Below are 14,864 nucleotides of genomic sequence, written 5' to 3'. Positions count from 1 at the left end.
AACAAAATATCAATTTTTCATTTTTTTGCGGAGTTTCCCTTTAAATATTTGACACAGCATAGGTTTCTGACACAGAATGAATGTGGTCTAAGAACTTAAAAAATTTTAATTTACCTATTAAAAACCATATCATTATTATTTGCTTTTATATATAAATCCGAAATAACCAATTTAAAATAGAGAATTTAAAAGAAAAAAAAGGAAAAAAAAATCGCCCCCCAAATTTTTTGAACCCCCTTATGATTCATCACCCCCAAACTCAATCCCAGCATTCCCTTTGTGGTATGGTACCTTGCAGTACAATTTCAGAGAGATCCATACACTTGAACACAAGTTATTGTCTGGAAACTAGAAAAATGCTTGTTTTTTGGCCCCAAATTCCTAAACGTTTAAGGCAATTACCCCCAAACTCAAACCCAGCTTTCCCTTTGTGATATGGAACCTTGTAGTACAATTTCATAAAGATCCATACACTTACACACAAGTTATTGTCCTGAAACTAGAAAAATGCTTGTTTTTTTGCCCCTTTATGGCCCCTAATTCCTAAAATTTTGAGGCAATTACCCCATAAATCAATCCCAGCCTTCCCTTTGTGGTATGGTACCTTGCAGTACAATTTCAGAGAGATCCATACACTTAAACACAAGTAATTGTCTGGAAACTAGAAAAATGCTTATTTTTGGCCCCTTTTTGGCCCCTTATTCCTAAACGTTTTAGGCAATTACCCCCAAACTCAATTCCAGCTTTCCCTTTGTGATATGGAACCTTGCAGTACAATTTCATAAAGATCCATACACTTACACACAAGTCATTGTCTGGAAACTAGAAAACTGCTTGTTTTTTGCCCCTTTTTGGTCCCTAATTCCTAAAATTTGGAGGCAATTACCCCCAAAATCAATCCCAGCATTCCCTTTGTGATATGGAACCTTGTGGTTTAATGTCAGAGAGATCCATACACTTACACACAAGTTATTGTCATGAAACTAGAAAAATGCTTGTTTTTTGCCCCTTTTTTGCCCCTAATTCCTAAAATTTGGAGGCAATTACCCCCAAAATCAATCCCAGCATTACCTTTGTGATATGGAACCTTGTGGTACAATATCAGAGAGATCCATACACTAACACACAAGTTATGTCTGGAAGTTACAAAAATGCTTATTTTTGGCCCCATTTTCCTTAACTGTTGGTACCATAACCCCCAAAATCAATCCCCACCTTCCTTTTGTGGTATGGATACTTGTGGTAAAATTTCATAGAGATCCATTCACTTAAACTAAAGTTAGAGTGCGAAAACCAATGTGTCTTCGGACGACGATGACGCCGACGCCAATGTCATACCAATATACGAATTTTGCGGTCGTATAAAAATAGTTGATTGGCACTTATTTTGAAATTGTCCAAGACATTGCTGATATAAACCTTTGATATAAATTTTTTAAAATATGGCAAATATTGTACATGAGAGAGCGCTAACAATGTCATACCAATATACGAATTTTGCGGTCGTATAAAAATAGTTGATTGGCACTTATTTTGAAATTGTCCAAGACATTGCTGATATAAACCTTTGATATAAATTTTTTAAAATATGGCAAATATTGTACATGAGAGAGCGCTAACAATGTAAATTTCCATATAATCAATATTTCCAAAGGGCATAACTCTTTTGAAATTAATTGATCAGCACTGATTTTCAAACTTGTTTAAGACATTGCTGATATAAATCTAAATCTATGATATAAGTTATGTAAAAATCTGGCAAGAATTGTACATGTGAGAGCGCTAACGAGACCAGATGGACAGACAGACATGGTATTTCTATGTACCTCACAACGAGTCAAGCGAGGGACAAGAAGAGTAAAACTTAATGCCCTTGGTGCCTTTTGACAGACTTATGAACACAATCAATATGTTATACCAAGTCTTTCGATTTACAATTCAAATTAGAACCAATTCTCAAGTTCTGTCTTCTGTGTGATCAAGTTATTCCAAACATTACAATATCAAATATCTGTTAATAGTGACAGCCTTTTTACTCACAGTTTTTGTTTTGTGATATTCTTTCTTCTGTCTTTCAGACATATCCATAATTTCTTTTGCCTGCATTTCCTTTCTTCCTCTGGATTTGTCTAATCTTCTTTTCAACTAAAAATATAACCATATAAATGAATGCACTGTCAATAATACTAACAGTACTCTTTTGTTGGTTGTTTTTTTTGTTTATAATTTACACATTGAAAAACTTTCATCATTGCCTGTTTTTTAGTGGAGGAAAATGAAAATTAATCAAATGCATGAATATTATAGCAACAGATAAACAAAACCAGTTACTAGTAGACTGTATTGTTTCTGCAAAGGACTACAGCAACACTTGAACAATAATTATAGCAGTAATATCAACAGGTACATGCCAGGATACTTTACAAAAAAATTTACTGTTACATTTCCATTATTTGCAACCTGCTGAAAAATAAATATTCCTATCAACCATTCCCATGCAGGCCCATCTTATGACTGGTTAGTGACATTTTAGGTTTGTAACGTCCTACTTTTTTTCACAGTTTCAAAGGGGGTTAATCAATCATCATTTCACATAATACAATTCAGCAACATTTTTTTCATTTATGGCATTCATTTGAATTTAAAGATGGAATAAATGAACCATTGGACCTCAAAATATGGGACATTTTTTGTGGGATGGATGATTTTTTTGTATTGACACACTTAAGGCAAGGATGAGAGAAGTCAAGAAAAGACCCAAACATGGGAGAAATACATCTGCTGTAAGTATTCTCAGAAGATGAGGGCGATGAATTAGTTTGAGGCCCTACACAGTAGTTCATTTCTTCTATAACACTTCTGTAAGTGTGTGAACCCTGTGAATTGGTTTTATTGTAACCCTAATACGGAAGTTCAGATTTAGTTTCAAAGGGGGTTAATCAATCATCATTTCACATAATACAATTCAGCAACATTTTTTTCATTTATGGCATTCATTTGAATTTAAAGATGGAATAAATGAACCATTGGACCTCAAAATATGGGACATTTTTTGTGGGATGGATGATTTTTTTGTATTGACACTTAAGGCAAGGATGAGAGAAGTCAAGAAAAGACCCAAACATGGGAGAAATACATCTGCTGTAAGTATTCTCAGAAGATGAGGGCGATGAATTAGTTTGAGGCCCTACACAGTAGTTCATTTCTTCTATAACACTTCTGTAAGTGTGTGAACCCTGTGAATTGGTTTTATTGTAACCCTAATACGGAAGTTCAGATTTAGTTTTATTTGATATGAAGATGCAAAAAAATAAAACAGATATTATTACTATGCCTCTATGATAGACTATTGTGCTAACTTTTAAAAAATCCTTCTTCTGTTTGGCTTTAACAGATATAAATCATTATAGAAAATATGCCTATTTTCACAGAAAAATGTAATGTACCGTAACAATGTGTAGTATCAAAGCTGTTTGTTAGATTCAGTTACAAGATTTTCCCTTGAAATTGTGAACAGAGAATATGTGCAAATGATAAGGTAGCAATACACAGTTAGGAAAAAACTTCAAATTGATTCTCATAATTACCTTTTTTTTTTCCAATGGTAAAAATGGTGAAATATAATCTCTTTTTGATGTTACCACGGCAACAATCTGCATTTATTTGATACAAAATATTGCAAAAAAGGGGGTCAAAATGTTATAAATGTCCCCAAAATTTGGTCCAAAGTAGAATTTCAATCCATTTGAGTGATACCTTTTCTGAAACCTTTGACATTTATCTATCAGGAGATCCAATAAAAAGCATATGCATTTCACCTCATTTTCCCTTAAAATTGATTTGAAAAAATTTGTTGGAAAACATTGCAATAATTTCTAGACCTATGGACGTACCAGATGTGAAAATACAGACCGTCAAACAGAGAATGTCCTATAAAACATGCAAAAAAATATAGAAGTTCATATAAACCCACTTTAAAGGCTATATTATTCTTCAGCTATCTAAAAGTTAATTTCATTGCAAAATAACTTTCATATTTGAAAAATTCACCGGGGCCAAAATGCAAAACGAAACTCCTAACTGTATATAGTCTAAAGTGTCAGAATCTTAGACACAAAACATGGCTACTGGACACAACACCTTGGGTAGCAAAGTTACCCACAGAAAACAACACCTAATTATGATTTATATTTTAAGACTAATTTTCTTTTTGCTCTATAAATAACTCACCATTTCTTGTTGTTGCTCCTGTTGTTGTTTTATCTTATCATGAAGACTTGTTTGTTCTCGTACAAGTTTATTAAATACAGCTTGCTTCTGATCTTCTGTAATATCCACATTAACAACCGTTTTCTCTCTGTTAAACAGTGGAGGACCCTACAATAAATGATTTGTTTGATTAGCCTAGATGAGAAATACTCTGTATTTTTTTTTTATAACTTTCACCTTTTGAACTTGCATCAGGTAAACATTTGAAATCCAAGCATATAAATTTGATATAACAAAATGCTAAAAGAACATTTATTATAATATATCTCTAATCTAATTACAGAAATTACTCAAGACATCAAGCAGGTCATCCAAAGTACTTTTGAGAAAACAAATCTGAGCCTATTTGATTAGTCCAAAAATGAACATGACCGGAAAATCTAACAGTTTCTTTTTTCAAATAATCAGTTTGTATTATTTACCTTTGAATCAACTGTACTTGGACGAGAATTGCTCTCCTCTTCAGATACAATCATACCAGCTTCTTTTTTGAGACGCATTCTCTCTTCCTTACGGAGCCTGATCTTATCCTGAAGCTGAAATTATTATAATTGTCATGTAATATATATTTAAATCTTCTGAAGTTACCCATAACATATACAGAATCCTTATAAAACTCTATATAGTGGAGAAGTCAAGTTATATTACAACTTTTGTAAACAATGGCAGATAGAAACAACTCAAATTTAAAAAAAGTTTACCAAAAGAACTGTTTGCAGATTATAAAAATAAACTGCTTCGCCTAGCGCAGCTGGATACGACCGCAGAGGTCCAACCCTGAACAGTTGGGGCAAAAATGGACACAATATTCAAGCTTGAATTGGATTGTAATTAAATATTTGACACATTATAGGTTTCTGACACAGAATAATGTAGTCAAAGAACTTGAAATTGGTTATATGATTTGGATTATATTCAATTGAAGATTTCTTGCTTTTGTGCAATACACTGTGCTGTTGCACAATACTTAGTAAATCTGTTTTCAGACTATATACAGAGAATTAGCAAAATAAATTGTGACCCCCCAATTTTTCTTTGGAAAATTGACAATTTCTTAAATCTTGAAGAAAAAAAATTGACCCCCTAAAAAATTTTTGGCCCCTAATTCCTGAACGGTTTGGGCAACTACCCCCAAAATGAATCCCAACCTTCTACTTGTGGTATTGAACCTTGTGGTACAATTTCAGAGCAATCACAATACACAAGTTATTGTCCTGAAACTAGAAAAATGCTTGTTTTGGGCCCCTAATTCCTAAACGGGTGGGACCATCACCCCAAAAACAATCCCAACCTTCGTTTTGTGGTATTGAACCTTTTGGTTAAATTTCATAGCGATCCATACACATAAACTAAAGTTATTGTCCGGAAACCAAATGTCTTCGGACAACGACAACGACGCCGACGTGATAGCATTATACGACCCCAAATTGTTTTTGCGGTCGTATAAAAATCCTTTTTGATTCTGCTGAGGATTTTGTTGATGTTAATCATAATAATAACATCAGTTACAATTTAGATGTCAAATGGCAGATTTTTATCAGCCACTTAATCTAGAACTGACAAACTATTTCCGGGAATCAAAATAAAAGGTACCTCAAATACCAATGCAGCTTATGCATTTATCATCCAAATTCCCTATACAATTATTGTAGTGTAATCTTAATCATAACTATAATTACTGCCAGCAAAGCTCATAGAATGATATGTACAGCAATGGAAAAGTCTATTATTTGCATAGGGAAAGCCAGAATATAATTTGAATAAAAAAACAAAACAAGAGGTTTACAATGGCATGATATGGTTTATGAGTCGGAGAACATTTAAGTAAATTCAAGTAAGGGGTTTAGGAAAAGTTTTGTACCCCCACAAATAAAGCAAAAGCAAAGTTCATGATTTGCTTACGGAAACTCCAAAAATAATTTACATCAAAAAATAAAATAGGAGAAGTTTACTGGCATTATAAGGTGATGATTTTAAGAAACTTCCAATCTCAATTTCTGATTAGAGGTTTAGGAGGAGAAGGGGATAAGAATAAATACTGTTTAAATGTGCCAATATGTCATGCCAAAGAAGACTAAAAAATAATTTGGATAAAAAAATGAAGTAGGACCTGCAGAAAATCTGAAATATTAAACATCAAAACAAAATCATAACATAAAAGTATTTGTACACACTTTGCTGCTTTGTCTACTTTTCTCTCCATCAACAGCTTCCTTTGATTTCTCAGCTTGACTCTGCTGCAGCATCAACAGATGGTAAGCTTCAATTTCCTCTTCTTCCTTTTCTTGTCCTTTTCTTTTCTTTGCATTTATCTTGTCTTTCAATGCTTGTCTTTGTTTAGCTAGCTCTTCATCAAGTGCCTATTAAAACAAGGAACTTAATATAATAAGTGAAATTATTTCATTATGTAACATTTAGTGAACATAAAACCTCTGAATAAAATTCGCTAAAATTGGTCAAAAATTAAGACCTCTATGGAACTTACAAGTAAATTTTAGCAATGCTTATGTTTCTAATGGACATAAATTTGTGCACAAACGTTTAGTTTCAAGGATGAGCATGATAAACAAGAGAAAGTCTGAATGGAATTGTCAATATAAAGTTGTTTTTTTTATTAATTTCAGCCAAACTAGTTTAGTGAGCAAAATATCTATAGAAGAAATTCAACAAAAATGAACAAATATGTGATACAAACAAACTAGACACATAAAATAAGAAGCCTGGACATCAATCTCATTAAGCTGACAACTATTGTTTGCCACACTATATCACAATTTTGATTTTCAATCATAATTTTACCATTATTTGTAAATAAAAGTTTACTTTAGTTTTCTGAACCATGCATTATCTTACCTCCTATACATTTCTAGGAATATCATTGGTTAAAAGCGACCATGTGGAGACTCTGTATATTTAATATGGGGTAAGTAGGCGTGGTTTATTTTAATACACAGTTAGTAGTGGTGTTACATCCCTTAATAAAAACAACATGGTGTTGTGGAAAAATCTGAAATGTTTCACCTGGACAACAGAAAACACATTAAAAGCTAAAAAGTTATTATTGTTGGCATTTGTTTTTGTATAGACGAATGGAAGTAGGTTCTTCATATTGAAGACTTGATCACTTTGATAGGCCACTAGTCTAAATGCCACACGTTAAAAGATAGGTGGTAAGATGAATTTGTTACACAGTGTGCTAGTGACCCCATATGGAATTTACTGACCCCATATATATCGTATTAAGTCACTAGCACACTGTGTAACTAATAATACATGGTTTGAACTTATGAACAGTTATATGTACATACTTTTCTTTTGGCTTGTTGTTCTTTTTCTAATTGTTTAAGTTCTGCCTGGATATCAATTTCTTCACCTGCCATCTTGGCTCTCATAGCTGGAAATATATAATTTATTTTTGTCACACTCAACAAAATACATAATGTCAAACATATGTAAAAGCCATCATGCCAACAAACAATCTTTACTTGAATTTGTGATTTTGAACATTCTAATTTTTTTCATTTTATGACATCTTCTTGACATTAATTTTTAATACTGTTATAAAAAAACATATCCACGAAATTAGCATGAGATGACAAGAACATAAATTTTCGTTATGGGATTATAATGATTGATTGTTGGTCTTAATGTCCAGTCGCAAATATTTCATGCATGTTCAGGATGAGAAAATTATAAAGTTCAATTGTAATCTGCCAATCCTAAAATTTAAATGTACACTGTACCTTTGACTTTAGATGTGAAAAGTGAAGTTTCTGAGGTTTCCCATAAGTCTCAATGGGTACCTAGTACGTTGCATAATTGCTGCCAGGTATGAGACCCAATTGATCATCATAATAATAATAATTCTTTATTTAAAGAGGGTTACACAGTTAGCTATAACACTAATCTTCCCTGAGCCCCTCATGAAATACACTAATAAAAGAAGGTATCTCAGTTATCACACTCTTAAAGGACCTTAAAAGCAAATTTTCCTTATAGTCTAGGAAGATTAGAGTAAAACGAAAATATATCTAGTAAATGGTCAACAGATGACACATTATTGCAAAGTACGTCCTTCGCCCATTGTGCCAGATGATCTCAACAAAACATTTCTCCTGATGATGGAAGTACAATGTACAAAAAAAACTGTGCAAACATAATTACAACACTTCAAAACACATTATAAAGCAAAAACAACACTGTCATTTTGTATCCCAATGAAAAAACAAGACACTCAACTATTTTATATCAATATTTGTTAAGGAAGACACATGCAATGCTTAATATGAAGTATAATGTATTTTTCAGATGCAACCAAAATTAACTAGACTTAAAAGTATACTTCTTTCTTGTCCCTGTATAAATTTCAAACAAGAATAAAAATGTTTTTGTGCTTAGCATAGCCTCATTCGTAAATCAAAGTATTGGAAAACAGGATGTCGGTGCCTTACAGATCTGGAAAGTGCACACAGGTTCCAACTCATCACTTGAGCTGCTGACTAAATATGAAGCCAATCTGTTCAATAGCATTGGAGATATGAGTGATGAAAAAATATTAAGTTCATTCAACATATTGAAAATTCAAAGTATCAGCAAACAGGAAGTAGGTATTTGACAGATCACCACTGTTTAGCTGCTGACCTAATATGAAGTCATTCTGTTAAGTGGTATCTGAGAAAAGTATGACAAAAATATTTGATGAGGAAACTGGAGGACGGATCAGGTGATTGTAATATAGCCAACACTCTTAGAGTGGAGGCATAAAAATTTCAGATATTATTTAAAAGGCTAAATACAAACAACATAGTAAAGCTTTCAGAAATAATGGACAAGATTGTTAAAGACGCTTACACCAACATTCTTGAATAAATACAATTACAGAATTAAGTGTAACATTGCCATTTTCAAAAATTTACAATTAAAACACATGTACACACAAACACAAAACTTTGAATAATTTTTACCTCAAACACCCTTCAGCTAAATACTTACCTTTTTGAATTACTGGAATCATTTAAAATCAGATTTAAAAAAAAATTGACAACATGATAAGGTATTAAGTCAAATATAGACTCATTGACATCTATCATGTCCAATATTTGTACAGGAGATAGGTTAAGACCATGAAATTTTAAGTACTTGTATTTCATCATGTGATTTTTGCCTTACGAAACTAATTGATAGGTATGAAGGAAGTTAAAATTATATGGTCTTTTAGATATTAAAACGTTTCAAAGATTTAACGGTAAAAAATAGTATGCTATTCATTTAATTTGTCTTCATAAATTGACATTAAGCTGTTGAAACAGAGATATATCTAGCCTATAAAGCAATTAAACTTTTCAAAACTTGACTTCATTCAATTTATAATTTGCAACACCAAAGTAAAATAGTTTTGGTAAGAGCTCAGTAAATCTAAAGGCAGGTTGGATATTTGAATAAGAAAAGCAATTTGATTGGACTCTTTGAACTAATAAGAATCAATTTTCCATGTAAAGCAAATAAAAAAAACACGAGACTGAAAATATTAAATAAAGAAATGCATTAAGGATTACAGGTCTATCAATTAAACCCTATAATACTTCTTTAGCTCTATTTTTCCTAGAAATAAGAGATAGCCATATAAAGTAAACCTGTGCATTAGTTCCAATGAACTGCATAATAGATGAGACAATAATTGAGGTAAATAAAAAGATTAAAACAGATCTATATTTTATGTACTAAATAAAATAAAGAAATTATTTAATTATTTTCTCTAACCTTCCTGTATTTTAGCTTCTCTTTCTTCTTTGTATTCTTTCTCCAGAACTTGTTTCCTTTTCTCTATAGCCTCCTGTGTACTCTCATCTGAGTCATCATCGTCGTCTTGGCTTGATAACTGGAACAATGTCTTACTGAGGTTGTTAAACCATCCCTCACGTTCAGATAATCTCTGCATTTTCTTTAAATTCTTAAGATCTTCAGCACTCTGAAGAAATATCAATAACATATATCTAGATTTGTAATACTCTTTTTAGGAGATTTCAATTAAATCAGATCTAAATTACAAGGATAATTCTCAGATAGAAAATTGTAAATTTGAAAAAACAATAATTCTAACTTCAAATATACTTTCATTCAACTAAATATAATATATCAGTATCTATCAACAGAAAATATGTCAACATAAAGGTATAGGTACGTCTTGTCTCCTATGCAGCCAAATACATTTTTTTTTTTTTCTTTCCATGACAGTCACTTTATTTTGCTTGAAATTGAGATGTATAAATGTCAATGCAACTGTATTCTTAATATCAACGGTGAATAATAGGTACTTTTTACTAAAATTGACCGATTAGAAAACTTTCCATTAGGTGTTACACCAGCAATGCTCATGCCTGAATAATTAAATTGATTGCTTAATGTCCAGTGGAAAATATTTCAAGCATGTTCATGACAAGAACAATTAAACAATACATATAATAGTAGGTCCTGTAATAGAGGCCGACTGGGATAAAGGTCAAGGAAATTTGAACTGCCACCAGACAATGAGGTTATATTGAATAAAGACAGAAATATTCCCTTGCAACAGGCCACCTACAGACACCTCAGAGTTGTTGCAAGGGTTCTTAACCTGCAGAGAGCGTGGCACTCTCATTAAACTCTGCAGGATTTAACGTCCCATTTCTGACTGGACTTGCCTGCATACTTATAAATCCTGCAGAGTCAAACAGAATCCCCACTTTGGCAAGGGTTTTACTGCCAGTCAGAAGAAGACCAAAGTGATCATATTACTATTCCCCAGTCCCCGTTTGGGGGAGAGACAAAACAAAAACCGAACTTAAACATATGTACGAGTTAGGATTTGTAATTTCTATGAAATCCTGTTGAAAAGTAGTTGAACAGAATTGAAAAGCTGTTTTCATATAGTAAGTCTATAAGTAAAGACTTATTATTAGAGGGTAACACAGTTTATATTACTTATAATATGATCGTCTCCTGTCAATTTTACTGTATAAAATGTTCAATTTCTGATGACAATAAAATCCTTTTATTATGTTTAAGTTTGTAATCTGTGCTGTTCTATCTATTAAACATATCTATTCCAATTTACCTGCTGTTTTTGTATAATGTTTTGTACTGCTGTACTGTCTCTTTCTTGCTGATCCTGTAAGTCTGCCAGCAAGATAACACTTAATTCTTCTTTTATTTGTTCTGAAGATAACTCTGGTTTCAAAGTCTTTAATGATCTTTCTTCCACTGCAATAATGTAACATTTATAAGTGTTTAATTTACACATGAAATGTTCTTGATTCGTGTTTTTTTATATTTTGCGCATTTGTATAAACATACTGAACATTTATCAAATTAACACAATTCTGAAAATGCAATAAAATAGAAAAACAGAACAGATAAATATAAACTTAATCAAATATTATTGCCAATATGGTATCTTTATATTTGTTAAAGTATCCCTCTACCAACTTGTATTTGATATAGGGAGGCTCCAACTGATATCTGGAGAGCAGACATCTTTAATATCAACTAAATGAATAGACAACTCGTCCAATGAAAGAATCTTTAGTGATCAAGCTCACACACCCCACACCCCTACATAATTAATAAGGGATATTTTTACAACTCCCCTCCAAAAAATAGTCCACTATATAAGACTTTTTTTATAATCAAACTCCTATGAAGTTTTAATTTGTGGACACCTTCATCCAAATCTGAAGAGGAACAGATGATACAGCAACAAGAATGTTTATGGGATATTCTTATCAGACTCCCTTTCTTAACAATGCTCCATCATTTCAGACTTTTCTGATTATCAAACTTATCCAAGGTTTAAAGAGTGAAATCGTTCATGAAAATATAAAGATTGGATGAAAAATAAAGGTGTTACCACTGGGACAACAAATAAAAAGGGTTATTTTTACAAGCCTCCAGAAAAAAAAGTCCCCATTCCAGATTTTTGTAATTATCAAACTCATCCTAGGTTCAGAAAGTTACATTTTGAATCATGATTTATACTGCAATAATAAAACAAAACAACTTTTGCTCCTGAACCTAGCTCAACAAAAGACAATTCATATTCATGGCTCAAAATTCTATATAATTTCTCAAACTTACATTCCATCCTGTACACTAGCGCCTCAGACAGAAGTTTGGTCTGATTTTTTCGGTTATTAGCTACATCTTCAAGGTGTTTATCTTCTTCCTTCTGTGTAATAAAACTGTCATCTATAGACATGGCTATCTGTTGGGATTTCTTCTTCCATTTAGAATGGTCTTGTTCTAATTTGGATAATTCTGTTTTTAATTCCTAAAATAGTTATAACACAAGAAGTTAACTGTACATGCTGAATAAGAAAACATGAATTGCTGAATTAAATAATCCATTATTATCAATGTGTACTACAGAAATTGAAGGCAGTTGTATTAATCATAGTCCTTCAGATTCTGAAACAGCTAATTGAATGATGAACAATGCAAGTAACATAGATCAAAGGTTAAATCCAAATGAAGCTAACTTTTAAAAGATTAGACCACTGACATTGCCCAGTAATCCATGTTATAAGCTGTTGTATAGCCTAACAGATATGTACATATGACTTAGAATAAATGTTGTAAATGAAGCACTGTATCATTGTGCACACAAGAAAAACAGATTCACATGATCATTGGCCACACTAAAGGTGTACATAGTCATTTGAATTTGACCTTATTTTCGTGGTTCTTTGAATTTTTGTGATTAGGTCCTTTCTTGGTAACTGTTACATGTGTACCTTCTGACTGTTTATTCAAGAAACACATGTTGTGCACATGGAAATCATATATAATGTTTTCGACTATCAGTCTCGGAGGGTATTCTCTGACCAGTAGCCAGTGACTAGGCATTGGCATGATTGAAAGAATATTTTGGTGTACATTTCAGGCTGCTGAAATCATGTATTTTCTTAATGCTAAGGTTATGATTTTTTTGCTGATCTGTTTAGGTGCTTTTGGTTTTTGTGCTTTACAATTTTTTTCATGCATGGCTTTCTAGACTTTTGGTCTCGATTGTACATGATGAAAGTTATTCAAGAAACACTTGTGCACAAGGATTCTTTAGACCACTCAAAGTGAATGACTTTAGATGACTTTTGTAATATAAACAGAAATTTTTTTTCAGTATGTATAGCTATCACACATACCCTATATATGAAATTTATACAATTACCAGGTGTATGTATTGGATGATATAATTTCTCCAATAATTTCGGGATATTATGGAAGAGCATTTTGTTTTATGAGAGATCCTGACTTCCCATGTCATTTTCAGATATTTTTACTAAGAAATTTATTGTGTTTCCTTCCCCAAAACCTCATGAATCTCCCCTATATGATTTAAAGGAACATTCACTTAATGGTGACAACAGTTATCTTCCTTACCTTTCTTAATGATAAAGTTCCCCTTTCTTTCTTCACACAACTAACTCTACTTTGCTGTGAATGTGTGTGCCACTGAAGTCATTTATCTTACCTTGTGTTGCATGTCCTTGGCAGTTTTAACCAGAGACTTATTTTGCAGTGCCATATTGACTAATTCCATCAATAGCACTCTTACCTCTTGTTGCATGTCCTTAGCAGTTTTACCCAGAGACTTATTTTGCAGCGCCATATTGACTAATTCCATCAATAGCTCTCTTTCCTCTGTATGTGTTTTGTCTATGGTATCCAATATGGCAGCTTGAATTCGGGTCACATCTGAGACAATAAAAACAAACACCTTGCCATTGATATTTTTTAAAACGGCAAATCACATAACACATATATTGTCTATAAATGACAATTTTACAATGATAGGCTATGCATCTAATTGTAAATATTTTCTTTGTTACTTTCATTTTTTAATCCTGTATACTATTCTTGAAAACAAAATTCTGATTGCATCTGAATAAAGTGCCCAAAAATAATTTTTATCATACTCTTACCAGATGACATTTCAGCATCTAACAATTTGTTATTTTCATTTTCTTCTTTGAGTCTTTGTTCTAAATTATCTTGTTTATTTTTCTGTTGTTTTTTACGACGTAATGCTTCCAATCTTTCTTTGGCCAAAGCTTTCTGTCTTTCTCTGTCTGCTGTTATACTATAAAGGATACAAGATTTATGGATGACATTATGAATCTATTGAAGTCAATGTAACTATTACTTCATTATGATTTAGTAAACAAAGCAATGTCTTCTTCAAGATTTTCTTTAGTGGCTATTGTACAAACGGTTTAAATTCTATATTGTTTTATACAAATCTGTCAACCACTAAGAGGTCAAGAGATGATGATGACGATGATGATGATGATGGCTGCTTAACGTCCAGCAGCAAATAAATATGCATATTCAGGACGAGAACATTATTTTCATGTTAATGTAATATGAAAATTAACCCTGCTTTGTACTAGACCAACACACTTAGCCGGATTTTTAACGTGCTAGTTCACAAGATAACAGTCCACATGAAGACATGTCACCTTACCCAGACACATTTTTCTGACTCCGAGCTGACCAGTCTTTGCTCTAACTCCTTAATGCCGCTTGCTTAGCGTAGAAGCAGGAAATACCAATTTTAAAGT

The 14,864-nt window shown here is 32.3% G+C and overlaps 1 protein-coding gene and 1 long non-coding RNA gene across 4 annotated transcripts in view; one reads left to right on the top strand and one right to left on the bottom strand.

Annotated features, from left to right (window-relative positions):
- Positions 1-5,299, top strand: part of LOC127710169 (uncharacterized) — a 78,198-nt gene extending 72,899 nt beyond the window's left edge. The window contains exon 2 of the long non-coding RNA XR_007986021.1: positions 5,039-5,299. This is a non-coding gene — a long non-coding RNA (uncharacterized LOC127710169). The remainder of the gene's footprint in view (positions 1-5,038) is intronic.
- Positions 1-14,864, bottom strand: part of LOC127709357 (trichohyalin-like) — an 89,071-nt gene that overhangs the window by 15,891 nt on the left and 58,316 nt on the right. For all 3 annotated transcript variants that reach the window (XM_052214848.1, XM_052214865.1, XM_052214857.1), the window contains exons 37-46: positions 14,226-14,383; positions 13,859-13,998; positions 12,382-12,574; positions 11,363-11,508; positions 10,030-10,237; positions 7,578-7,663; positions 6,444-6,629; positions 4,692-4,805; positions 4,231-4,377; positions 2,041-2,145 (exon numbers count right to left, since the gene is read on the bottom strand). In XM_052214848.1, the coding sequence (XP_052070808.1) occupies positions 2,041-2,145; positions 4,231-4,377; positions 4,692-4,805; positions 6,444-6,629; positions 7,578-7,663; positions 10,030-10,237; positions 11,363-11,508; positions 12,382-12,574; positions 13,859-13,998; positions 14,226-14,383 (1,483 nt within the window). The remainder of the gene's footprint in view (positions 1-2,040; positions 2,146-4,230; positions 4,378-4,691; positions 4,806-6,443; positions 6,630-7,577; positions 7,664-10,029; positions 10,238-11,362; positions 11,509-12,381; positions 12,575-13,858; positions 13,999-14,225; positions 14,384-14,864) is intronic.

This window comes from Mytilus californianus, unplaced genomic scaffold (assembly GCF_021869535.1).
Source record: "Mytilus californianus isolate M0D057914Y unplaced genomic scaffold, xbMytCali1.0.p SCAF_1, whole genome shotgun sequence".
In the NCBI taxonomy this organism is placed as follows: domain Eukaryota; kingdom Metazoa; phylum Mollusca; class Bivalvia; order Mytilida; family Mytilidae; genus Mytilus; species Mytilus californianus.
This window is presented reverse-complemented; position numbering and strand designations above follow the sequence as displayed.